The sequence below is a fragment of the Balaenoptera borealis genome, assembly GCF_965194805.1.
Source record: "Balaenoptera borealis genome assembly, chromosome: 15".
In the NCBI taxonomy this organism is placed as follows: domain Eukaryota; kingdom Metazoa; phylum Chordata; class Mammalia; order Artiodactyla; family Balaenopteridae; genus Balaenoptera; species Balaenoptera borealis.
In genome coordinates this window covers 69,395,195-69,415,430 of record NC_138871.1, presented here as the reverse complement: position 1 = coordinate 69,415,430, position 20,236 = coordinate 69,395,195, and the positions used below count along the sequence as shown (strand labels likewise).

At 42.5% G+C, this 20,236-nt stretch overlaps 2 protein-coding genes across 24 annotated transcripts in view; one reads left to right on the top strand and one right to left on the bottom strand.

Moving 5' to 3' along the window:
- PLB1 (phospholipase B1) overlaps positions 1 to 2,878 on the top strand; it is a 129,454-nt gene extending 126,576 nt beyond the window's left edge. Inside the window, exons 58-59 of the mRNA XM_082356692.1 lie at positions 861 to 935; positions 2,467 to 2,878. Coding sequence (XP_082212818.1) covers positions 861 to 935; positions 2,467 to 2,670 — 279 coding nt within the window. The 3' untranslated portion in view covers positions 2,671 to 2,878. The remainder of the gene's footprint in view (positions 1 to 860; positions 936 to 2,466) is intronic.
- Positions 1 to 20,236, bottom strand: part of LOC309611857 (uncharacterized protein) — a 112,999-nt gene that overhangs the window by 6,378 nt on the left and 86,385 nt on the right. For 12 of the 23 annotated variants that reach the window (XR_014234777.1, XR_014234778.1, XR_014234779.1 and 9 more), the window contains 5 exons: positions 9,827 to 9,996; positions 3,134 to 3,330; positions 1,439 to 1,732; positions 1,081 to 1,305; positions 22 to 306 (listed from right to left, as the gene is read on the bottom strand). Coding sequence is in view for 7 of the 23 variants with exons in the window: in XM_082356828.1 (XP_082212954.1) it covers positions 9,889 to 9,996 (108 nt within the window). In the remaining 16 variants the exon portion in view is untranslated. Of the gene's footprint in view, positions 1 to 21; positions 307 to 1,080; positions 1,306 to 1,438; positions 1,733 to 3,133; positions 3,331 to 4,648; positions 4,693 to 8,991; positions 9,053 to 9,826; positions 9,997 to 20,236 lie in introns of all 23 variants that reach the window. The other 11 variants (XM_082356829.1, XR_014234780.1, XR_014234781.1 and 8 more) reach the window with 11 other exon arrangements.

Below are 20,236 nucleotides of genomic sequence, written 5' to 3'. Positions count from 1 at the left end.
CCCTTCCCTCCTGGGCAGTACCTGGGGTTCAGGAGCCGATGAGGTCAGGAACAGGCAGGGAAGCAGATCATATGATGGGTGGACGCTAGACATTCAGGACAGAGTCTGGATAAGTGAGTGCCAGGGATCCATTCTCCTTGGTGCTGGCCACATGCTGCCAGGGGGCAGGCTACTGGCTTAAGATGCTGGGGAGGGAGTCACAGCAGCTTCCAGCTCATTCTCAGAGGGTCCCAGGATCAAAAGCATGAAGCAGAAGCTCCCTGAACCACAGCTGCTCCCCGGGAGGTTTCAAGTAAATCTTTTCAGCTATGCAGAAAACACACCAAAGTAGCTCAAGTGAGAAAATGCCAATTTCTTAAGGTTGACAAGCCAAGCATAGTAATGAATCATGGTAACCAGTATGTTTTCAAAATTTTCCTGAAATTGACTATCCCCAGACACTTCAAGAAGTTGGTAAATAATGATTATCACCATTTTATAAAGTTGAAAATGCAGAGTGTCTGCAGTCACAACTACCCACAAGGAAAGCAGGAGGTGGAGGTCCTGGGCCCTGCCCTTCCACTCTCTCGCTGCAGCCTCTGGACCGGTCAGTCTCTCCTGGGCCTCAGTGTCCTCCTTAGTAAATCCAGGACACAGACTCAGGGTTGCCCCCTCCTCTGATGGACTCTGACCTGTCAGTCTGTGAGTCAGAAGTCAGGTCCAGCTCTGGCCCCAGGGCCGCTAGTGTCTGCCATGGGTCTTGCCCCTTTGCTGCTTTCAGCCTTGCAAAGGGAGGGAATCTGGTGTGAGATTCTCCTCCCTCCGACAGGGAGGTCTCTCCCAGCTTTGGAGGGAACCAAGGTTTCCTTTTCTCTTTTCAGCTGGAACCCGTGGGTCAAAAGACAACCTCCAACAACTTCACCTATAGCCGAACCAAACTCAAGTGCCCCTCCCCTGTGAGTAAGGTCCTGCCTGTCTGGAGTGGAACAGGTGCCTGGGTTGGGGGAGGGGGGAGGTCCTGGCCATCTGGAGGTACAAAAGTCCCCTGGGAGGCTTTACCATCGTGCACGTTCATTCACGACCACGATTCTCAAATCTCACCTCTCCTGGCTGCCTCGACACTTCTCAGGTCCTCAGGAAGCAGCAGCCAGGAGTGAGGGAAGGGACAAAGGAATGGGTTCACCGAAGCAGGACGAGGCCCGGGGAGGCAGATGAGCGAGCACTGGCCAGAACCTCATTACCCCCATGACCCTGGAGGGTCTGTGGCATCCTCTGTCTTAAACATGCGTCGAGGAGCCCTCCCATGCCAGGCACGCTCCTGGGAAGCTGGGGGTTGGGAAGAAAAGAGAAATAAGACGCCGTGTCTGTTCTGGGTGCCCGCATCCTCTTCCTGGCTTTCCAGCACCACCAGTGTCCAGGCCCACACCGCCCTCACCCGGACCAGGGACAAATCCCCAACCTTGTCTCCCCAGCTCTCCTTTCTCCCTTCTCCGTCCATCCTGTAATCGCTGCCAGACACAGAGTGGCCCACCTGGAAGGAATTCCAGTCTTGTTGAGGCTGTCAAAACCCTTCCCTGGTCCCCGCGCCCACGGAGGAGAGTCCAGACAAGAGGCCCACCTTCCTCTATCACCTTAGGCACACACTCCGCTCCTGGAAAATGGAGCGGCTTCCCAGAGAAGCCCCACGACAGCCCCCGGCTGTGCATCTGCTTCTGCCATCTGCTCCTTCTGGAGGCTCATCCCCCATCTCCGCCTGTGGGAAATTTTCACATGCTGCAAGGCCCAGATGTTGCCCTCTCTGGGCTACTGTTCTCCTTATCTCACCCTACCACTCCCGCCCCAGACACACACATCAGCATTGGTCTCTCTTTTCTGTGCGCACCTCTCACAAGCACTGACCCAGGCTTCTTTGTGATGTGATTGTTTCTGAACATGTCTTATCTCCCACTGGACCGTGAGCGAGCGAGGTCACATCTGAACCCTCAGGCCCTCTCCCAGTTCTAGCACAGGGCTCCACACGGCCACCATGCCACCAGCATTCACCGGGGGGAAGGAAAGGATCCAGGAAGGCAGGCCCTTCACATTTGGGTTCTTAACCTACTGCAGAACCCGCTGTCCTTCCACACCGACCTTCCCCGCTCACGGGCACTCCTGGGATGGGAGGATGGGAATAGCTGTCCAGGGGCGGCCTAGAGGAAAAAGAGGTGGGGACTCTGCAAGCTCCCCAGGACTCTCTTCCATGGGTCACCTATCAGTTCCCAATCTTTGAAAACTGAGTTGACAGGAAAGGAGGTTATAGCTGGGTGTTGACCACTTTGGATACCCCTCCTTATTCAGGGGGTTGGGGCACAGTGTGGATGAAGGAGCTTTACAAACAGGGGTGAGCTGTGGAAACAAGGTTATTGCACCATCTCTGGGGTGGGGACTACGCAAGCCTCAGATGGGTGGTTTTCAGGCCGTGACCCCTGACCCTCTCCTCCTCCACAGGAGCACCCCTACATCCGCACCCTGAGGAACAGTCGGCTGCTCCAAGACCAGGCTAAAGCAGACTCCTCAGTGCCCTCCTGGGCCATGCCAGTGGCAGCAGGAGGTGGCCTTGCGCTTGGTGTCGGCACAGTGATGGCCTGGAGAGCCCTAAGAGGTCGCCAGAGGGAAAATCCTCCCATAAGTCTGAACACTATGAACTTCTAGGCCCTCCAGACCTGTGCGGGCTCTCATCCTGAATTCCCCAGCCACGTTCCTCACCAGCCCTCTACCTTGGCCACCCCTGGCCACTACGGAGGTCACTCGCTTCAACACCTGGTAATGTAGGAAGCCAAAAGGACAGTCACAACTTCTTGGGGCCTGGGACCTATGATCCTGGAATTGGCACATTTAAATAAAGGCCAAAGCCGTTCTATTCTTGGGTTTGCCTGCTTGAAGCTCTCGCCTTCCAACCTGTTGTGTGGCGCAGATGTGAGAGCTGGGACCTTTCCTGTCTTGTCTCAGCCAGAGCTGCCCAAGGGATGGCCAACCTGAGCCCAGACTGGCACCCAACAAGCATATCCTCAATCGCCAAAACCACTATTTCAAATGTGGGAAAAACCTTGGTCACCAGGGTTTGGCTGGAATTTTGGAGCTTGCCTGCCATCACTCAGTACCATCCAACACATACCTGTTATGCATCTTTTCTGTACCCAGGACAAGGTAGAGCATTGTGGTACCTCCAAGGTTGTGCATGTCACAGCCTGGCCAAGAGACGAACTCTTTCAAAAATACAAGATGCTCTGTGACAGGGTGTGATTCAGTCCTGGGGCAGTGGCAGGTAAATGTGTCTGCTTTCAAGAATAGGAGTTCCTTGGGAAACGTTTCCTGGAAGAGAGCAATTTTGGAATGTCATTTTAAAAAAGGATTGGGACATGAATACTTCACATATCCTCAACCTGATTTTCTCAAGGTGCTAAATTTAGGAAAGAATTCCTCTTTCTACATTACCAGGTTTATGAGAGAGCTAGAGAGAGTCTGATAACACAGGCTTCCTTCATTCAGCCCCTACCAGGGGCAAGGCCCTGAGCTGGATGTCTTACACAGATAAGCTCTTTCATTCAGCACAAAAACCCAGGGAGGGGTTGATGAACATTTTTGAAGACAGAAATAATGATTGCACAACACTGTGAATGTACTAAATGCCACTGAATTGTTCACTTTAAAATGGCTAATTGTATGTCATGGGAATTTCACCTCAATAAAAAACAAACAAAAATCATCAGGATCTAAGTACCTCTCTGACCCCAAAGCCTGAGATGACAAAGAAAATGAGTTAGAATCCCAGATGTACCATTTGAATGTGTGGCTTTCACAGCAAACCCCATCACCAGCCTAAGTCCCAGTTTCTCAGACACCTCATCTATACAATTCGAATGAGAGTACCCATTTTGCCTGTCTCCCAGCACTGCTAAAAAACAAGAAGCTGTAGAAAAGTGCTTTGTAACTCTAAAATACTGCACCCACGAAAGTGGGTTGTCTTCTCCTCTATGAAGAGTTGAGCTAGGGTCTAGACTGCTGGGGGTGTGGAGGGGTCTAAAGATGGGTTTGGGAACTGGGGAGTAATGTATGGACGAAGACTGCCTGCCTTCCTCTCATGAAGGGTCATCATATTGTTTCTCTTTGGCAAAAATAGAGTCTGCAGACGACCTACCCAGTCCCAGCTTTCTGCTGGTTTCAATTTCTGCTTCTGTACAAAGGGAACAGCATACCTGCCCCACTTCTTCCCATGGACGAAAAACAATATCACATACCCTAAAGAACCACCAATCCCAGCTTGTGTTCCTGGCTTAACACAGTGTGACAACCAAGATAACTCATTAAGTTGAAGAGTTCGGCTTTTTTTTTTTTTTTAATCCCTTAAGTTTCCCTTCCAGTCGCTCCTACTTCAAAGAACCATGGAATTCATAACCACAAGTCTCCCCTCACTTGGGTTGGGGGTTGCAATTTACACTACCTGAGTAATCCAGGTGCCCCCAGTCTGAAAAGTTAGTGAAAGGTGTGGTTCCCAGGCTGGTAACCAAGGAACACTTTGCAGAAATAAAGAGAAATCCTCTTTGGAGGGACACAACCACAAACCAGGCCCCAAATTCCCACCAAATATACACTAAAAAGCCAAAATTTAAAAATACATGAGAGCACTTACTTGAACCTGGTGGTATTATATATACACTGGAACATGTCCTTTTCCTATAGGAAAATGTTCAGTCTAGTTAGGAAGACAATCACGGCCACACCAGGAACAAAACCACCAAATCCTGAGAAAGCTACACTCCGCGGTACTCTCCATAGAGGCTTTCGAGTTCAAGAAAGATGAGTGTGGATTAAACTTGGTCAAAAGACTTCACAAAGGACATGGAACTTTAATTGAGCTCTGAAGAATGGAGAGGTGATTTGGTTAGAGGCTGAAAAGAATGGGGTCATGGAGACTGGGAAAACTCCATCTAAGTGGAGAGGTGAATGAGCATGGTGTGTATATAGGGACACCAAGAAAGATGTTGTCCAGAAAAAATGAGGATGGATGAGCCAGATACAGTCAGATTAAGGGGACACTATGGAAAGGACAAGGAATTAATAGTGATTATATTGTTACAATGGTTGTAATACCAGGCTGCATTTGATTTGGGACTAAAATGCTATTGGGAAAAGATTGGTACAAAGAAAAATAATATCAATAAGAGTTGACTTAGAGTGCTTACACTATGACAGGCAACATGGTGCAGAATAATTAAACTTCCACATCCCTGTTATCATCCCCTTTTACAGAAGAGAAAACCAAGACTCAGAAGAGTTAATTGGCCCAGAGTTATACTTTCATTACATAATGGGACATTCATCAAAATGAATACTGGTTTCCAGGGTAGGGGAATAACCCAAAAATACAAAACAGATGATTGTAGCAGTAAATTGGGCTGAACTGCAAATAAATGTGATATAAAAGAAAAATCTAGGAAAGAGGGATACACATTATCGTCACAAGGCTATGATGGCACCACGAGTTCCTGTGCCTCCAACTGGTCTGAAGAACTCAGCCATCTCTAGTTAGTAAGCTATGATTTTAAAAATTAACTATAGGGACTAAGATTTATTTTGCTAGAGTATATGTGGAGTTATAGCAGCTAGCAAATCTTTTAATTAGGAAAAAAAAAAAAATGAAGAAACAATCCCAGTGAGAATTAGTAGACACAACAAATGACAGGATTAGACCCACATTTTACATAATAGTATTGAAGACAGACTATATGTAAGCAGATTTTGAAAGATTAAAGATAAAAGGAACTATTCTGTATGATGCTGTAGTGCTGGATACATGACACTATGCATCCTTCAAAACCAAAAATACTGTACAACACAAAGAATGAACCCTAAAGGAAACCATGGACTTTAATAGTGCATCAATATTGGTTCATCAATTGTAACAATGTACTCCACTAATGCAAGATGTTGATAATAGGAGAAACTGTACAGGGGTAGAGAGGGGGTATTTGGGAACTCTGTATTTTCTGTACAATTTTTCTGTAAACTTAAAACTGCTCTAAAAATAAAGTATATTAGTAAAAAAAGGAACTTAAAACATGAGACAAGACTAAGGTAATTTTTTAATGAAGGCAGATTTATAAAAGAACTAAGAACCAAATGGAAATTCTAAAAATAAATTATTAAAAATAATCTTCAGTAGATTTGTTCAAATAACAGATCTGACACTCAATGAACCAACATGTCTTGTGTATTTACTGTGTATCAGGCACTGTTTTTAACAGTAAATCTATATTACTCATTAATTCTCACAACAGCCCAATGAGATAGGTACTACTATTATCCCAGTCTTACAGACAGAGAAACTAAAGCAGATTCGGTGTCTTTTCAGTCTTTTTGTAAGAATTAAATTAGATAAAAACAATAGTTTAAAAAATAGGTATTCAATAATTCCCATATCCCTTCCCATATCCCATATTAAATCCAATAGATTATTTAGGAGGGCTTTGTGAAACAACCTTAATAATGAAAATATATTTGGTACCTTACAGTTTGCAAAGCACTTTTATACGTTCTCATTTGATCCTCACCACAAACTTGGAAGCAAAGTGCAGTATTATTAAGAAAAAATATCCCAAACTTGGAAAGAAGGCAGGAGAGTGACCACGTGTCCTATTAATGTCACTGTTGAACAAAGCTCGTCTAAGAAATATTTAGTTATCTAGAATACACTTGTGTTTGACTTCGCTATTTACTATTTGATTAGAGCCCAGATATTATGAAGTTATGTTGACTAATGGATTTCTGACTGGTAGAAAAGATAAAATCAAGGTTATGATTTTATCACCCTGTAGAACATTAACTAGTTTTCTATTAGCAACATCATTTCAGTATTCCTTTGACCAGCTAACAACATAAATCTCCATTCCTCAAATTCTCCTTTGAATCAGACTTGACCATCTTAATAATTCCCTCATTAATCACTGAGTTAAAGTCTTGACATACGTTCATCCTATATTCGTATGAGAATCATATTTTAAACTTTTTAGAAAGAAATGACTTTAAAAAAATACCTAAGGGGAAAACTAATTTTTAAAAATTATACGAAAGCATATAAAACCACAGGATATATTATAAAAACCTAGTAAATTTGAACAAGTTGAAACCGACAACCCAGTAATTCCATCCCTAGGTGATGGCTCTCAAAGAAACATTTGCAAATGTGTCTCTCTTGGGAGATGTGTACGAGAATATTTATGGCAGTGTTGTTCATAAAAACAATAAAGCCGGAAACAATGAGGTCAATGTCCATCAATAATGGACTGGGAAAACAGCTCATGGTGCATTAATATAACGGAGTAATTATGCATCAGTGAAAATAACTACAGCTGCATTCATCAGCTTGGGTGACTCTTACATATAACATTGAGCGAAAAGAAGAAAGTATTACAAAGAACACATGTAAGACGACTCCATTTAAACATGGAGACAGGCGGTAAAAGTAGAAAAGGAAATCAGTGTAACCATTATCAGAAACACCAGTAATGTTACGTTTGAGAGAAGGAGGGGTTGGTGATTGAGGAGGGATATACAGAAGGCTTCTCAGATATTGGAATGGCAATTTCTAAACGTGGGTGGTAGTTTCACAAGATCTTGCTTGATAACTATTCTTATAATTGAATGTATATATATTTCAGGCTTTTTCTGTATGTGTATTTCATATTTTTTAAGTTAAAAGAATGAAGGAGGAAGATGTTTTATAAAAGAACCAAGCTAAATTAAGCTGCTTATTCATTCATTGACCAGTTGGAGGAAGTTCTTTACCCAAGGGCCACCTACAGAACTTTGGTGAGTGTTCAAAGTCACTAAAGTGAAGTAAACATAAGTCAAAGTTGATCCGGGCAAAGAAAAAGAGATCCCACATCCAGCTGGTGAGGAATCAGCCTCCTTGCAGCAGGCCAGTTTGGGCCCAGCTCCTGAGCAGCATGGCGATGTTGGGTGGCAGCCAGGGCTCACCAGGCTTCAGCAATAGGAGGCCACTCAGGTGTGTCCCCCCTGTATTCCATGCAAAGTCCAGAAGATTTGTCACTGTAAGCTTGTCCCACTGTTCTGGCAGCTGGCACTGTGATACACCAAGGGCCAAGGGAACATGTGCCTTCCCGGAGGCCCAGAGTCTACCCCTCCTGGGCCCTGGCTACCCCATCCATTAACAAGAGTGCTGCCATCAGGACACTGTCACACAGTGCTGGGTGAGCAGGAAGTGAGGACGATGAAAGAAGGAGGGGAGGAAACAGAGGCTTCTCCTAAATACATTCACCCAGATGGCATTTCAGTCAGTTGAACTTCACTCTTTATGATCAAATAAAGTCTCAAGCACAAGCAGGCTCCGGGAGTAGGGGAGCTGGGGATCAGATGGGAGCAAAAAGGGATTCCAGTCCTGAATGATTAGGAGTGACCTTATTTCTTCAACTGTAATAAAGCAGGGATAATGTCTACCTTAAAAGGCTGTCAGCAGATTAAACGAGAAAAAAATGTATGAAAAGGGTCTGGCAGAGGAGGAGCTTGATAAAATGGCAGCTGTAATTATTCTCCTCTCCTGTGTGCAAACTGGGCTGAAAGCGTGTCCATGAATCCTCTCCCCACCCTCGGCAGTGCGTTGTCCACTCTGGTTCTCCAAACATTTTCAACCTAAGCCTAGAATAAAGCGATTGGCCTTCCAGCTGAAGCTCAGGCTCCCCCCTGGTAATCTAAGAAGAGGCGTCTCCCTTGGATGGAACAATTAAGGCAGCAGCCCTGGGTCCCGCACGCAGAGGTGAACAGCGTGGCCTCAGGTGCCTCTGACGGTTCCTTTCTGAGCATCAGTGAATTCAATTCGGAATTGTCTGAATTACTGACATCCCAAAAGGACTATGAAAGAAGTCGACAGTACAGCCTTCCAAGTGTTATCATCTTGATTCCTCTAACTTGGGGAATATCTCAGGGTCCAGGATACAAAGGAGGGCAGGCTCTCACCTCCCAGTCCCCAAATCACCTGGGCGGCAGCCGTTTCCTCTGCTCACTGGGCCAGGGGACGCTGTAATGTTACAAAGTCTGGTTTTAGTTGATTTCTAAACCTGTCTAGGTTTAGAAATAAAAAAGCTAGCCCTGCCTTAGACCATTTCGTGCTCTGCGCTCTCAAAAGCCAGAGTGAGACAGGACCTCCCTGCACCCCTGTCCCCTGTCTGTGGGGAGAGGAAGGAGGAGGCCAAGGGGCCTCAACCCCCTAGAGAGGAAGTGCCGGACCCTGGGGCAGAGCCGAGGATGCCCTACCCACAGGGAGGCCTACAGGGCAGCTTGGTTTTTTCCACTTGCTGGAAAAATAGCTCAGAGCGTATCTCCTGTGCCCTGCAGATCCATGATAACATCGTTATATATGGAGGCTCCATGTCGACCTTTCTTTTCCAGTTCTATTTCTGTAACTCATTTTACACAGGAGGGCACATGATCAGGATGTCTTTGGGTCTGAAATCCCCTGAGGAGACAAGGAAACAGTTTCCAGAATTGTCCCCAGGGCAGCCCTCTTTATAGAAGGCGGCACAGGTACCTGTGACACCAGCCTGGTGCTGGCATATCTCACAAGGCTGCTGTGAAAGTTCGGGGAGGGTCTGAGGGTTGAGTATGGAACACACCTGGCACAGAGTGAACACTCAATGAATTTAGCTCTTATTAGTGTTATTTATAGACGCACCTCAGGATTCAAATTTGATGTTTTTTGTTCCTCTGCCAAATGCTTATTTATGTATTCAGTACCCCCGCCCCCCTCCGCGAGTTGATGTTTATGTTGTTCTTATGATGGAAACATTTTTACCGATTGATGTCTTCCTTCAGCCAGTTCGCCACGCAGCCTATGGAACTGAGTGAGGCTCCTTATCACGTGCTCGTGTGGGCGAGGAGTAAACTTGGATGAGGAAGACTCGGGTCACCTCCAAGGGATTTACATTCTGCTGTAGGGATTGCCACACTATTTCGATTATGTACCTGCAAAAAATGTCAGCACGTGAACCACAATATAGCGATGTTTATTTACAAACTATATAGGTATATAACTATACTAATATATCAATCACAAAACTCACAAAAATAGACATTTGTAAAGAACAAGATAAAGGTGAAATAAAGGTGTTGCTCTTGCTAAAATAGTAATATTTGGGGGGGAGGACAGCGTTTTGATTGAATATGTTTCACGATTTTTAGACTCTTGATTTAGAGCTTTGTGATATGACTATTCAAAGGCCTTGTTTCAGGTTAATTTTCTTTCTGAACTTGCTTTCAAAGATAGTCATGGCTTGGGAATTCCCTGGTGGTCCAGTGGTTAGGACTTAGTGCTTTCACTGCCAGGGCCCGCGGTTCAATCCCTGGTCAGGGAACTAGGTTCCCACAAGCCACATGGCACGGACCAAAAAAAAAAAAAAAAAATCATGGCTGAAAAAAGATTCCTCACAAAGATGGATAGTTCCAAACAGAAGATGTACCTGGTTGGTTGTGCTAAGTCATGATTCTCATTCAATTGTACAGATTTTTGTTGAATGTCACTCATGAAATACCCTTCTTCCTGATGTTAATCTTTTTTTTATGTTTTAGCAAACTAACTGGAAGGTATCCGATTTGTCACAAATGGGTTCACACTCCACTGATGAAGTCATTTTGAAATTTTAAAAGCAGGTTTAAAAAGTTTACTTCCCAGATATTTTTAATGTACACAGATATGAGAGTTTATGGAGGAAGCTCCTCATTGTCAGCAGCGGAATCACATAATAGTAGCAACATTTCCAAACACGTGTTTTCAAAGCCAGCTCCCAACACCACCTTTGTTTTTTTTGTTTGTTTCGCTGTTGTCATTTTGTTGAATTTTATTTTTTTATTTTACTGAATTACAGTTGATTTAAAATGTTGTGTTAATTGCTGCTGTACAGCAGTGATTCCATTATACACATATATACATTCTTTTTCATATTCTTTTCCATTATGATTTATCACAGGATATTGAATATAGTTCCCTGTGCTGTACAGTAGGACCTTGTTGTTTATCCATTATCTATATAATAGTTTGCATCTTCTAATCCCAAATTCCCAGTCCATCCCTCTCCCACTCCCCTACCTTTGTTTTTAAAGAGTATTTTCACACACCACACTCTACTACTTACTTTCAGAAAGCAATTACTTCCTCTCCTTTTCCATGAAGTGAGGTGGGTTTTTTTGTTTGTTTGTTTTTAATATTTGCTAGGTGACATGTTACCAACAACCAGTTGTCATCAGAGAAAAGGTCAGCAAGTTTGAAACAGTTGTCTATTGATTTTTAAAATGTACAACTCATCTTGAGGCTTGATGGTTTATACAAGCACATTGCCAAAATATTTTCACGGTGACTCCCCATCTCATTACAAAATGTTACAAAGATTCTATTACACTTAAAATTCTGGCTCCAGTAACAATAACCACATTGATGATATCTTATCTCATTTTGTATGCTTTTGGCTTTGCTGCAATAGCTTGCCAATAAATGATACAGTGAAAGAATTTCATTGACAGTGCTGTGTTTGTACTCTTACCTGGGAATCTTTTTTATTCTAGTCAATGGAGTACCTCTATTAGTGAAGACGCTTCCAGGGTTTTTTTTTTTAAGAAGTAATTTTCTGTTGAGTATATGTCTTCACTGGTACATATTTCTTTTTTTAATGGTACACACAGAAAGAGAAAGAGCAACTGTATGTATATTTCATAACTGAAACAATTCAACAAACACCGTAAGCTAAGTTATATTGGGTTTTTTATCTATATTTTATCCAGATGCCCAAAGCTTCATAATCTGTTCTAACACTTGGCAATATTTTCTATGCATCTTCCAACAATGGACACAGACAAGCATGTACCTATTCTTTTTGCACTGTGTGGTTTCCCTTGTTTTATTTTAGTCATTATGGCATGTGGCTCTTCGCCTCTGCTAGTAAGAAAACTAAAAAAAAAAAAAAAGGAAAAAAATTACCTCTAAACATTTATCAGTCAGTTTAGTGAATTTTGTGAGGTGCTGAATTCAAAACCCTATGATTTCAAACATTGCTTTTAAAAAATATAGTGGTTTGCTGACATGTTACCAAATGCTTAGTTTTTAAATGTCTTGCGAATCCATGTGGTTTCATTTCATTAGCTTAAATCTGAATGTACAATAATGCACTTAGGGAGGGGTTTATTAGTACTAGGAAGAGGTGCTTATAAATTCATATTCCATACAGACTTCTTGACTTCTTGATAACATCAATGTCAATGTTTTTGGGGTTTTGGTCGTAGGGTTTTTTTGTTTGTTTTTGGTTTTTTTTTTTTTTTTTTTTTTGGTCTCCTTGTCAGGTCTGCTTAGATCATCGTTGTTTTTCTTTCTCAGTGTGGCTTTGAATGAGCCCTTACTCTCATGGCTGTCAGCTCTGCCATTTTTCTTGTTGCTTTAATTTGTCTGACAGCTTGTTGTCAGACAGATTTCAACTCTGGTTCTATTACTCTCTAACTCTATGACCTGGGAGGACAGTCATCACAGCATGTTGAAAGTAGACAATTGAGCAAAGGACCACTTTCAATCCCTCTGTGCTGGGTTCACACTGCCACACCCAGGAAACCACCCATACATGTTACACTTGCATGAGAATGCCAGGGTCAATCCACAAAGAAAATATTAGGAAGGCCAGCTTCTTCTTTATTTTTAGGTTAAAATGGCAAATAAGTAGAACATGTAATATTTTCTTCCACATCTTAATGGGTCATCCTATATAATTCTCTTTCGGGACAAGTCCTCAACTGAAATCACAGTTATCACTTCAACCCATCATTCTAACACTCTTGCAACCCAGTGTGCTTTCCTAAGACAGAGAGAATGGTCTGAAGATAAAGCTGGTCTCTGGACTCCTGCCTAATAGGACCTGAGCATGGAGTGATCCCTGAAGGGTGGGGTTGTGTTATCTGTCCTAGGTAGTGGGCGTGAACAATTAAGAACTACTGTGCTAGATGGAGAGACAGACAAGTAAACACATGTAGTGAATGTTGAGTAAAGTTGCATACAATACAAGGACCCTCGTGAGACAGAATGAGGAGAAATTCAGGAAGATTTCAGACTAGAGGTAATGGAACCTTTGAGTAAGTTATGAAAGAAGGGTAGGATTTCATTGGGAGGAAGAAAAAGCGTCTGAGTTATGGGATGAGTGGCAAAATATTTGGGGAACGTGGAAATATTCATAGCTGATCAGAAGAAACAGGTAGCGAAACTGGTTTCTGTTAAGGACTTAAGATGTGCCCTCCTCACATTAACACTGTGCAGTGTTTTCTTAAAAGAGAATGGGAGATTTGTTTCCTTCCCTGATGAGAAACAGTGTCTGCTAGTGTTATCCTCCTTAGTACTTGAGCCTGGGAAATTGTGAAGAAACTTGGAAGCCATGCTAAGGAGTTGGACTTTGTCCAGGATGCATTTGACAGTATGTTAGAGGCAGAAGGGAAGGATTTGTTTTAAGTAGAGGCATGGCATGATTAGATACCTTCCACAGCACTCTTGAGAACATGCTTAAATACAGTACAAGTTCCACTGATATCAGAATCACCTGGAGAGCTTGTTAAAAAAAATGCAGATTACTGGGCCCTGCCCCAAATCATGAGAATCAGAATTTCCAGGGATGCATACAGACAGCAAGTTGTATTTCAAAACTCTCTAGCTAAATTTTTTTCTTGCATTGATCTATCACCCTACTGCTTCACCTCCACCTAGAACGGTTCAGGTGCACATTAAAAATTGAGAACAAAAACTAATACAAAAAATTTTTTTAAGAATTTAAAAAATTGAGAACAAATACATTACTGGTTTTAGGAGATAACTGTGTGGTTGGTTTCTGAGCTAGAATATGTCAGCAAGTTATTATACTTCTATCTGATAGTTACCTAAGCTACTCTTAGGTTCAAACTTGAAATTCTATGTTCATTCCTTTTCAACTTTAAGTCTGTTGTTATTAAAGTGTCTAACTCTTCCCCTCTCCCAAACTTGTATCCCTCTCCTTTTCCTGGTTCCCAAGTTTTACATAAATCATGTAGCCAAGGCCAGGTGCTTTACCTTTAAACATTTTATCCTTACAACAACTTCATGAAGAAGGTATTAGGATTCTCATTTTTAAAATGAGACTGGAAGCTGGACTCTATAAGAAGAGATAACTCATCCACAGTTACAGGGTTAGCAAGTAACAGAACTAGAATCTGAAATCTGTCTGACTTCAAAACCTGTGCTGTTGAAATTTTAAACACTAACAACAAGTGTTGGTGAGGATGTGGAAGAACTGGAATTCCCCATACAGTGCTGATGGGCATGCAAAATCGTTCAACCACCTTGGAAAACAGTTTGACAGTTTCTCCTAAGGTTAAATGTACCCTTATCACATGACCCAGTAATATATTCCTATATTTGCCCCCAAAGAAAAGAAACATACATCTATACAAAAAGTTGTACAAAAATGTTGATAGCAGTTTTGTTCATAATAGTCCAACACTGGAAACTGTCAAACTGCCCAACAACAGGAGAATGGGATAAACAAATTGCCGTATATCCATACAATGGAATACTACTCAGCAATGAAAAAGAATGAACAACCAATCCTCACAACATGGATGGACCTCAAAAACATAAAGAAGCCAAATATGTAGGAGTACATACTCTGTGATTCCATTTATATGAAATTCTAGAAGAGGTTAAAACAGATCTATAATGACAGAAAGCAGATAAGTGGACTCCCTGCTGGGGCAGGGGCAGTGAGTGCAAAAGGGGATGAGGGAGGGAATTCTTGGTGATGGGACTGCTTTATATCTTGACTGTGGTAGGGTTACATTTGTCACAACTCATTAAACTGTGCACTGAAAATGGGTGATTATATCATATATGTTATAGCTCAATAAAGTAGATTTTTAAAAAAACTACCTGTGCTCTTCCCACTAAACCACACTGCCTCTTTCCCTAGCTCTACCCTAAATCACACACTCTGCCCACAGACCAGGTGAATGGTGTAATGTGCTGTGGCATCTACAATGGAGGCCTGGGAGGCTGCACAGCTGCCCCTGGTGACCAAGTGTGATTTTGGTGCAATATCATGCCAAGTTTATTCCTTTACTGATCCCTAAGTGTAGTTTAGCCTGAGCCCCCATCCAGTGGGGGGGCAGCTTTTGTTTTCCTTGTTGTCTGTGCTAGGGAACCAAAAGGCAGGGACCCCTGGAAACTTCTCCACACTGAGCTAGAAAGGCACCACCATGGAGAGAAGTACTTCCATGCCCCTCCTCAGGCACCACCAAGAAACCTAGTGGGAGCCCAAGCCAGGAACAATGGCAAAGATGTCACCTACCCTGGCCTCCTTCCAAGTGCCTCCCACACTGAGGAGGGGCTTCTGGAAGAAGAAGGAGGGCATCTCCTCCATTCCCTGGAACTCAACATTTTCAGCCATCTAGATGCAACTTCATGCAGCACCTTCTCCTTGACTCCTTCTCCAACTTCTCCCTGCCAAGACCACTACTCCCTTTCTAGCCTCTGAATTCGTTTATTACCTTGCCTCCTCATGAACAGCTTAATTATACTGCATATGATATTGTCCTGTATGCTAATTGCTTTGTGTGTCTTCCTTAATGTCTCTGATAAAAGTTTTTTACAGCTGTTCTCACAAGGCAGTGGTGCTGTATTGATGGACTGATTGACTGATTCCATCTTTACCACTGAACCAATGCCAAAAGTAAATCCCATGCTTTGCCCCCTCTAAAATACTGTAGCCATACCACAGAAATATAAAGGACCATAAGAGACTACTATGAACAATTACCTGCCAACAAATTAGACAATCTAGAAGAAAGAGATAAATTTCTAGAAATATAATACTTACCAAGGCTGAATATGAAGAAATAGAAAATCTGAACAGACCGATTACTAGTGTAGAAGAGACTGAATCAGTAATCAATAACCTTCCAATGAACAAACGTCCAAGACTAGATGACTTCACTGGTGAATTCAACAAACATTAAAAAAAAAAAAAAAACTGGGCTTCCCTGGTGGTGCAGTGGTTGAGAGTCTGCCTGCCAATGCAGGGGACACGGGTTCGAGCCCTGGTCTGGGAAGATCCCACATGCCGCGGAGCAACTAAGCCCGTGAGCCACAATTACTGAGCCTGCGCATCTGGAGCCTGTGCTCCGCAACAAGAGAGGCCGCGATAGTGAGAGGCCCGCGCACCGCAATGAAGAGTGGCCCCCGCTTGCCACAACTAGAGAAAGCCCTCACACAGAAATGAAGACCCAACACAGCCACTAAAAATAAAATAAAATAAAATAAATAAAATAAATAAATAAAAATTAAAAAAAAAACTACTACCAATCCTTTTGAAACTCTTCTAAAAAACAGAAGAAGAGGGGATACTTCCAAACTCATGAGGCCAGCATCACCATGATACCAAAGTCAGACAAGGACACTATAGGAAAAATTACAGGCCAACATCCCTGATTACCATAGATGCAAAAATCCTCAACAAAATATTAGCAAGCTGAATCCAACAATAAACTGAAATGATCATACACCATGATCAAGGGGAATTTATTCCAGGGATGCAAACAACCACAAAAGCAATGTGACAAACCACATTAATAAAATGAAGGATAAAAATCATATGATCGGATTTCCCTGGTGGCACAGTGGTTAAGAATCCATCTGCCAATGCAGGGGACATGGGTTCAATCCCTGATCCAGAAGATCCCACATGCCGTGGAACAACTAAGCCCATGCGCCACAACTACTGAGCCTACACTCTAGAGCCCGCGAGCCACAACTACCAAGCCCACGCACCACAACTACTGAAAGCCCGCGCGCTCTAGGGCCTGCACGCTGCAACTACTGAGCCCACACGCTGCAACTACTGAAGCCCATGTGCTCTAGGGCCCGCATGCTACAACTACTGAGCCCACATGCTGCAACTACTGAAGCCTGCGAGCCTAGAGCCTGTGCTCCGCAACCAGAGAAGCTACCGCAATGAGAAGCCCACACACCGCAACGAAGAGTAGCCCCTGCTCACAGCAACTAGAGAAAACCCGTGCACAGCAACGAAGGCCCAACGCAGCCCAAAAAAAAATAAATTAAATAAAAAACCCTCATACCTTAATATTTAAAAAAAATTTAAAAATAGATCATATGATGATCATTTCAATAGATGTGGAAAAAGTATTTGACAAAATTAATCATTTTATGATAAAAACTCTCAAACTGGGTAGAGATGGAACATACATCAAAATAGTAAATGCCACATATGACAAGCCCACAGCTAACATCAGACTCAATGGTGAAAAGCTGAAGGCTTTTCCTCTAAGATAAGAAACAAGACAAGGATGCCCACTCTCACCACTTTTATTCAACATAATATTGGAAGTCTTAGCCAGAACAATCAGGCAAGAAAAAAAGAAATAAAATCCTCCAAATTCAAAAGGAAGAAGTAAGATTGTCCTTTTTTTGCAAATGATATGATATTATATGTACAAAACCCTAAAGACTCCACCAAAAACCTGTTAGAATTCATAAACAAATTCAGTACAGTTGCAGGATACAAAATCAATATTAAAAAATCAGTTGCATTTCTATATGCCAGCAATGAACTATCGGGAAGAGAAATTAAGAAAAAATTTTTTATTTACAATAGCATCAAAGGATACTTTGGAAAGAATTTAACCAAAACAATTCACAAAATGGCACTAAGAATATACATATCGAGGGGGCTTCCCTGGTGGCGCAGTGGTTGAGAATCCGCCTGCCAATGCAGGGGACATGGGTTCGAGCCCTGGTCCGGGAAGATCCCACATGCCGCGGAGCAACTAAGCCCGTGCACCACAACTACTGAGCCTGTGCTCTAGAGCCCGCGAGCCACCACTACTGAGCCTGTGCTCTAGAGCCCGTGAGCCACAACCACTGAGCCCGCATGCTGCAACTACTGAAGCCCGTGGACCTAGAGCCCGTGCTCTGCAACAAGAGAAGCCACTGCAGTGAGAAGCCTGCGCACCACAACAAAGAGTAGCCCCTGCTTGTCACTAGAGAAACGCCCATGTTCAGCAACGAAGACCCAATGCAGCCAAAAATAAATAAATTAATTAATTAATTTTAAAAAAAGACCCAATGCAGTCAAAGATAAATAAATAAATATTTTTAAAAAAAAATAGATAACCAACAAGGACCTACTGTATAGCACAGGGAACTCTAATCAATATTCTGTAATAACCTATATGGGTAAAGAATCTGAAAAAGAAGGAATATATGAATATGTATAACTGAATCACTTTGTTGTATACCTGAAATTCACACATTGTAAATCAACTATACTCCAAGAAAATTTTAAAATAAATTTTAACAAACTGTAAGATGTCACTTCACATCTGTTAGGACGGCTGTTATCAAAAAGACAAGTGATAACAGGAGCTGGCTAGAATATGGAGAAAAGGGAACACTTGTACACTGTTGGTGGAAATGTAAAGTACAGCCACTAAGGAAAAAAGTATGGAGGTTCTTTAAGAAATTAGAAATAGAACTACCCTATGATCCAACAGTCCCACTTCTGGATATATACCCAAAGGAAATGAAACCATTATCTCGAAGAGGTATCTATACTCCTGTGTTCATCACAACATTACTCACAATAGCCAAGGTATGGAAACAACTTAAGTGCCCACTGATGGATGAATGGGTCAAGAAAATGTGGTTTATATACACACTGAATATTATTCAACCTTAAAAAAAGAATATCCTGTCATTTGCAACAACATGGATGAAACAGGAGGGCATTATGCTAAGTAAAATAAGCCAGACAGAGAAAGACAAATACTGCATGGTATCACTTATATAGAGAACCTAGAAAAAAAAGTTTAAAAATTAAGGTCAAACTATAGCAACAGAGAGTAGAAAAGTGGTTGCCAGGTGCTGAGGGTGGGGGAAGTCGGGAGAAGCTGGAAAAAGGTTACAAACTTTCAGCTACAAAATGAAAAAGGGCTGATGATCTAATGATGGTGTAGGATGGTGACTATAGTTGATAAGACTGTATTGCATAATTGAAATTTGCTAAGCGAGTAGAATTTAAATGTTCTCACACTAAAAAAGTTGAATATGTGAGGTGATGGATGTGTTAATTAATTCCATGGGGGGAATCCTTTCAAAATGCGCATGTATATCAAATCATCACGTTGCACACTTTAAATATTTTGTAATTTTTTTGTCAATTATACCTCAATAAGTCTGAAAAAAATAAATTAAAAAAAATACTATAACCGTAAACCAACCAACCACTCCCACAGACAGCTTCTCATTTAGTTTTCCACAGACCAAAGAGTTTACATGTGTTTTGTGCCTGCAAAATCTCAACGGGAATAGTAAGAATTGCAAAATAATCTCAACAGGTAGCTTAATATAAGATTTCCTTGTTTCTTTCTGGGAACAATCACCTGAATTTTATTGACATAAACTAAATATAGGCCCTTTTTGCCCTTTGTCTACTGAGGATATATTTCTAAGTCCTTTTACCCAGTAACCACTTGAAAACAGCCTAGTGAATCAGAGACCTGCCCAGTTTCAACCCTGGCAATGAATGAGTCTGCTGGTGTAACTTACACATAATGGGTAGAGATGGATGGAAGAGCCAAGGCTCCTAGTTAGTGTTTTTTGCTGTGACCCCAGTTGGGGTCTGGAATGCACTGATATCTTCAATGTACTGTGGCTTTGACCCTGGCATATAGAGTTCTGAGCCTGGCCAGATTGGGCAGGGCAAGGGCAAGTTGGTATTGAAAAGAGACAAGGGGGACTTCCCTGGCGGTCCAGTGGTTAAGACTCCATACTTCCACTCTAGGGGCACGGGTTCAATTCCTGGTCGGGGAACTAAGATCCTGCATGCTGCATGGCCCAAAAAAAAGAAAAGAGAGAGAGAGAGAGACAAGGCTAGAGAACGTGGATCCACAACAGGGCAAGGACAACAGTGAGTGGGTAAGTCGGAGACAGGCAAGGTATCCAGAGCTAAAGAGGTGAAGGACAGAGCAGGGAGTGAGGGAAATCCCTCACTTAAACAAGATGAGCTTGGGTGGTAGATACACAGGTGGAGAAACCCTGAAGGACCAGTCTTATTTTGCTCCCCAGGGAGACTGTGTTCTTAGAGGTTCTGCCAAAAACCTGTCCTTTCTTAACAAAATGATGGGCTATCAAGAGGGG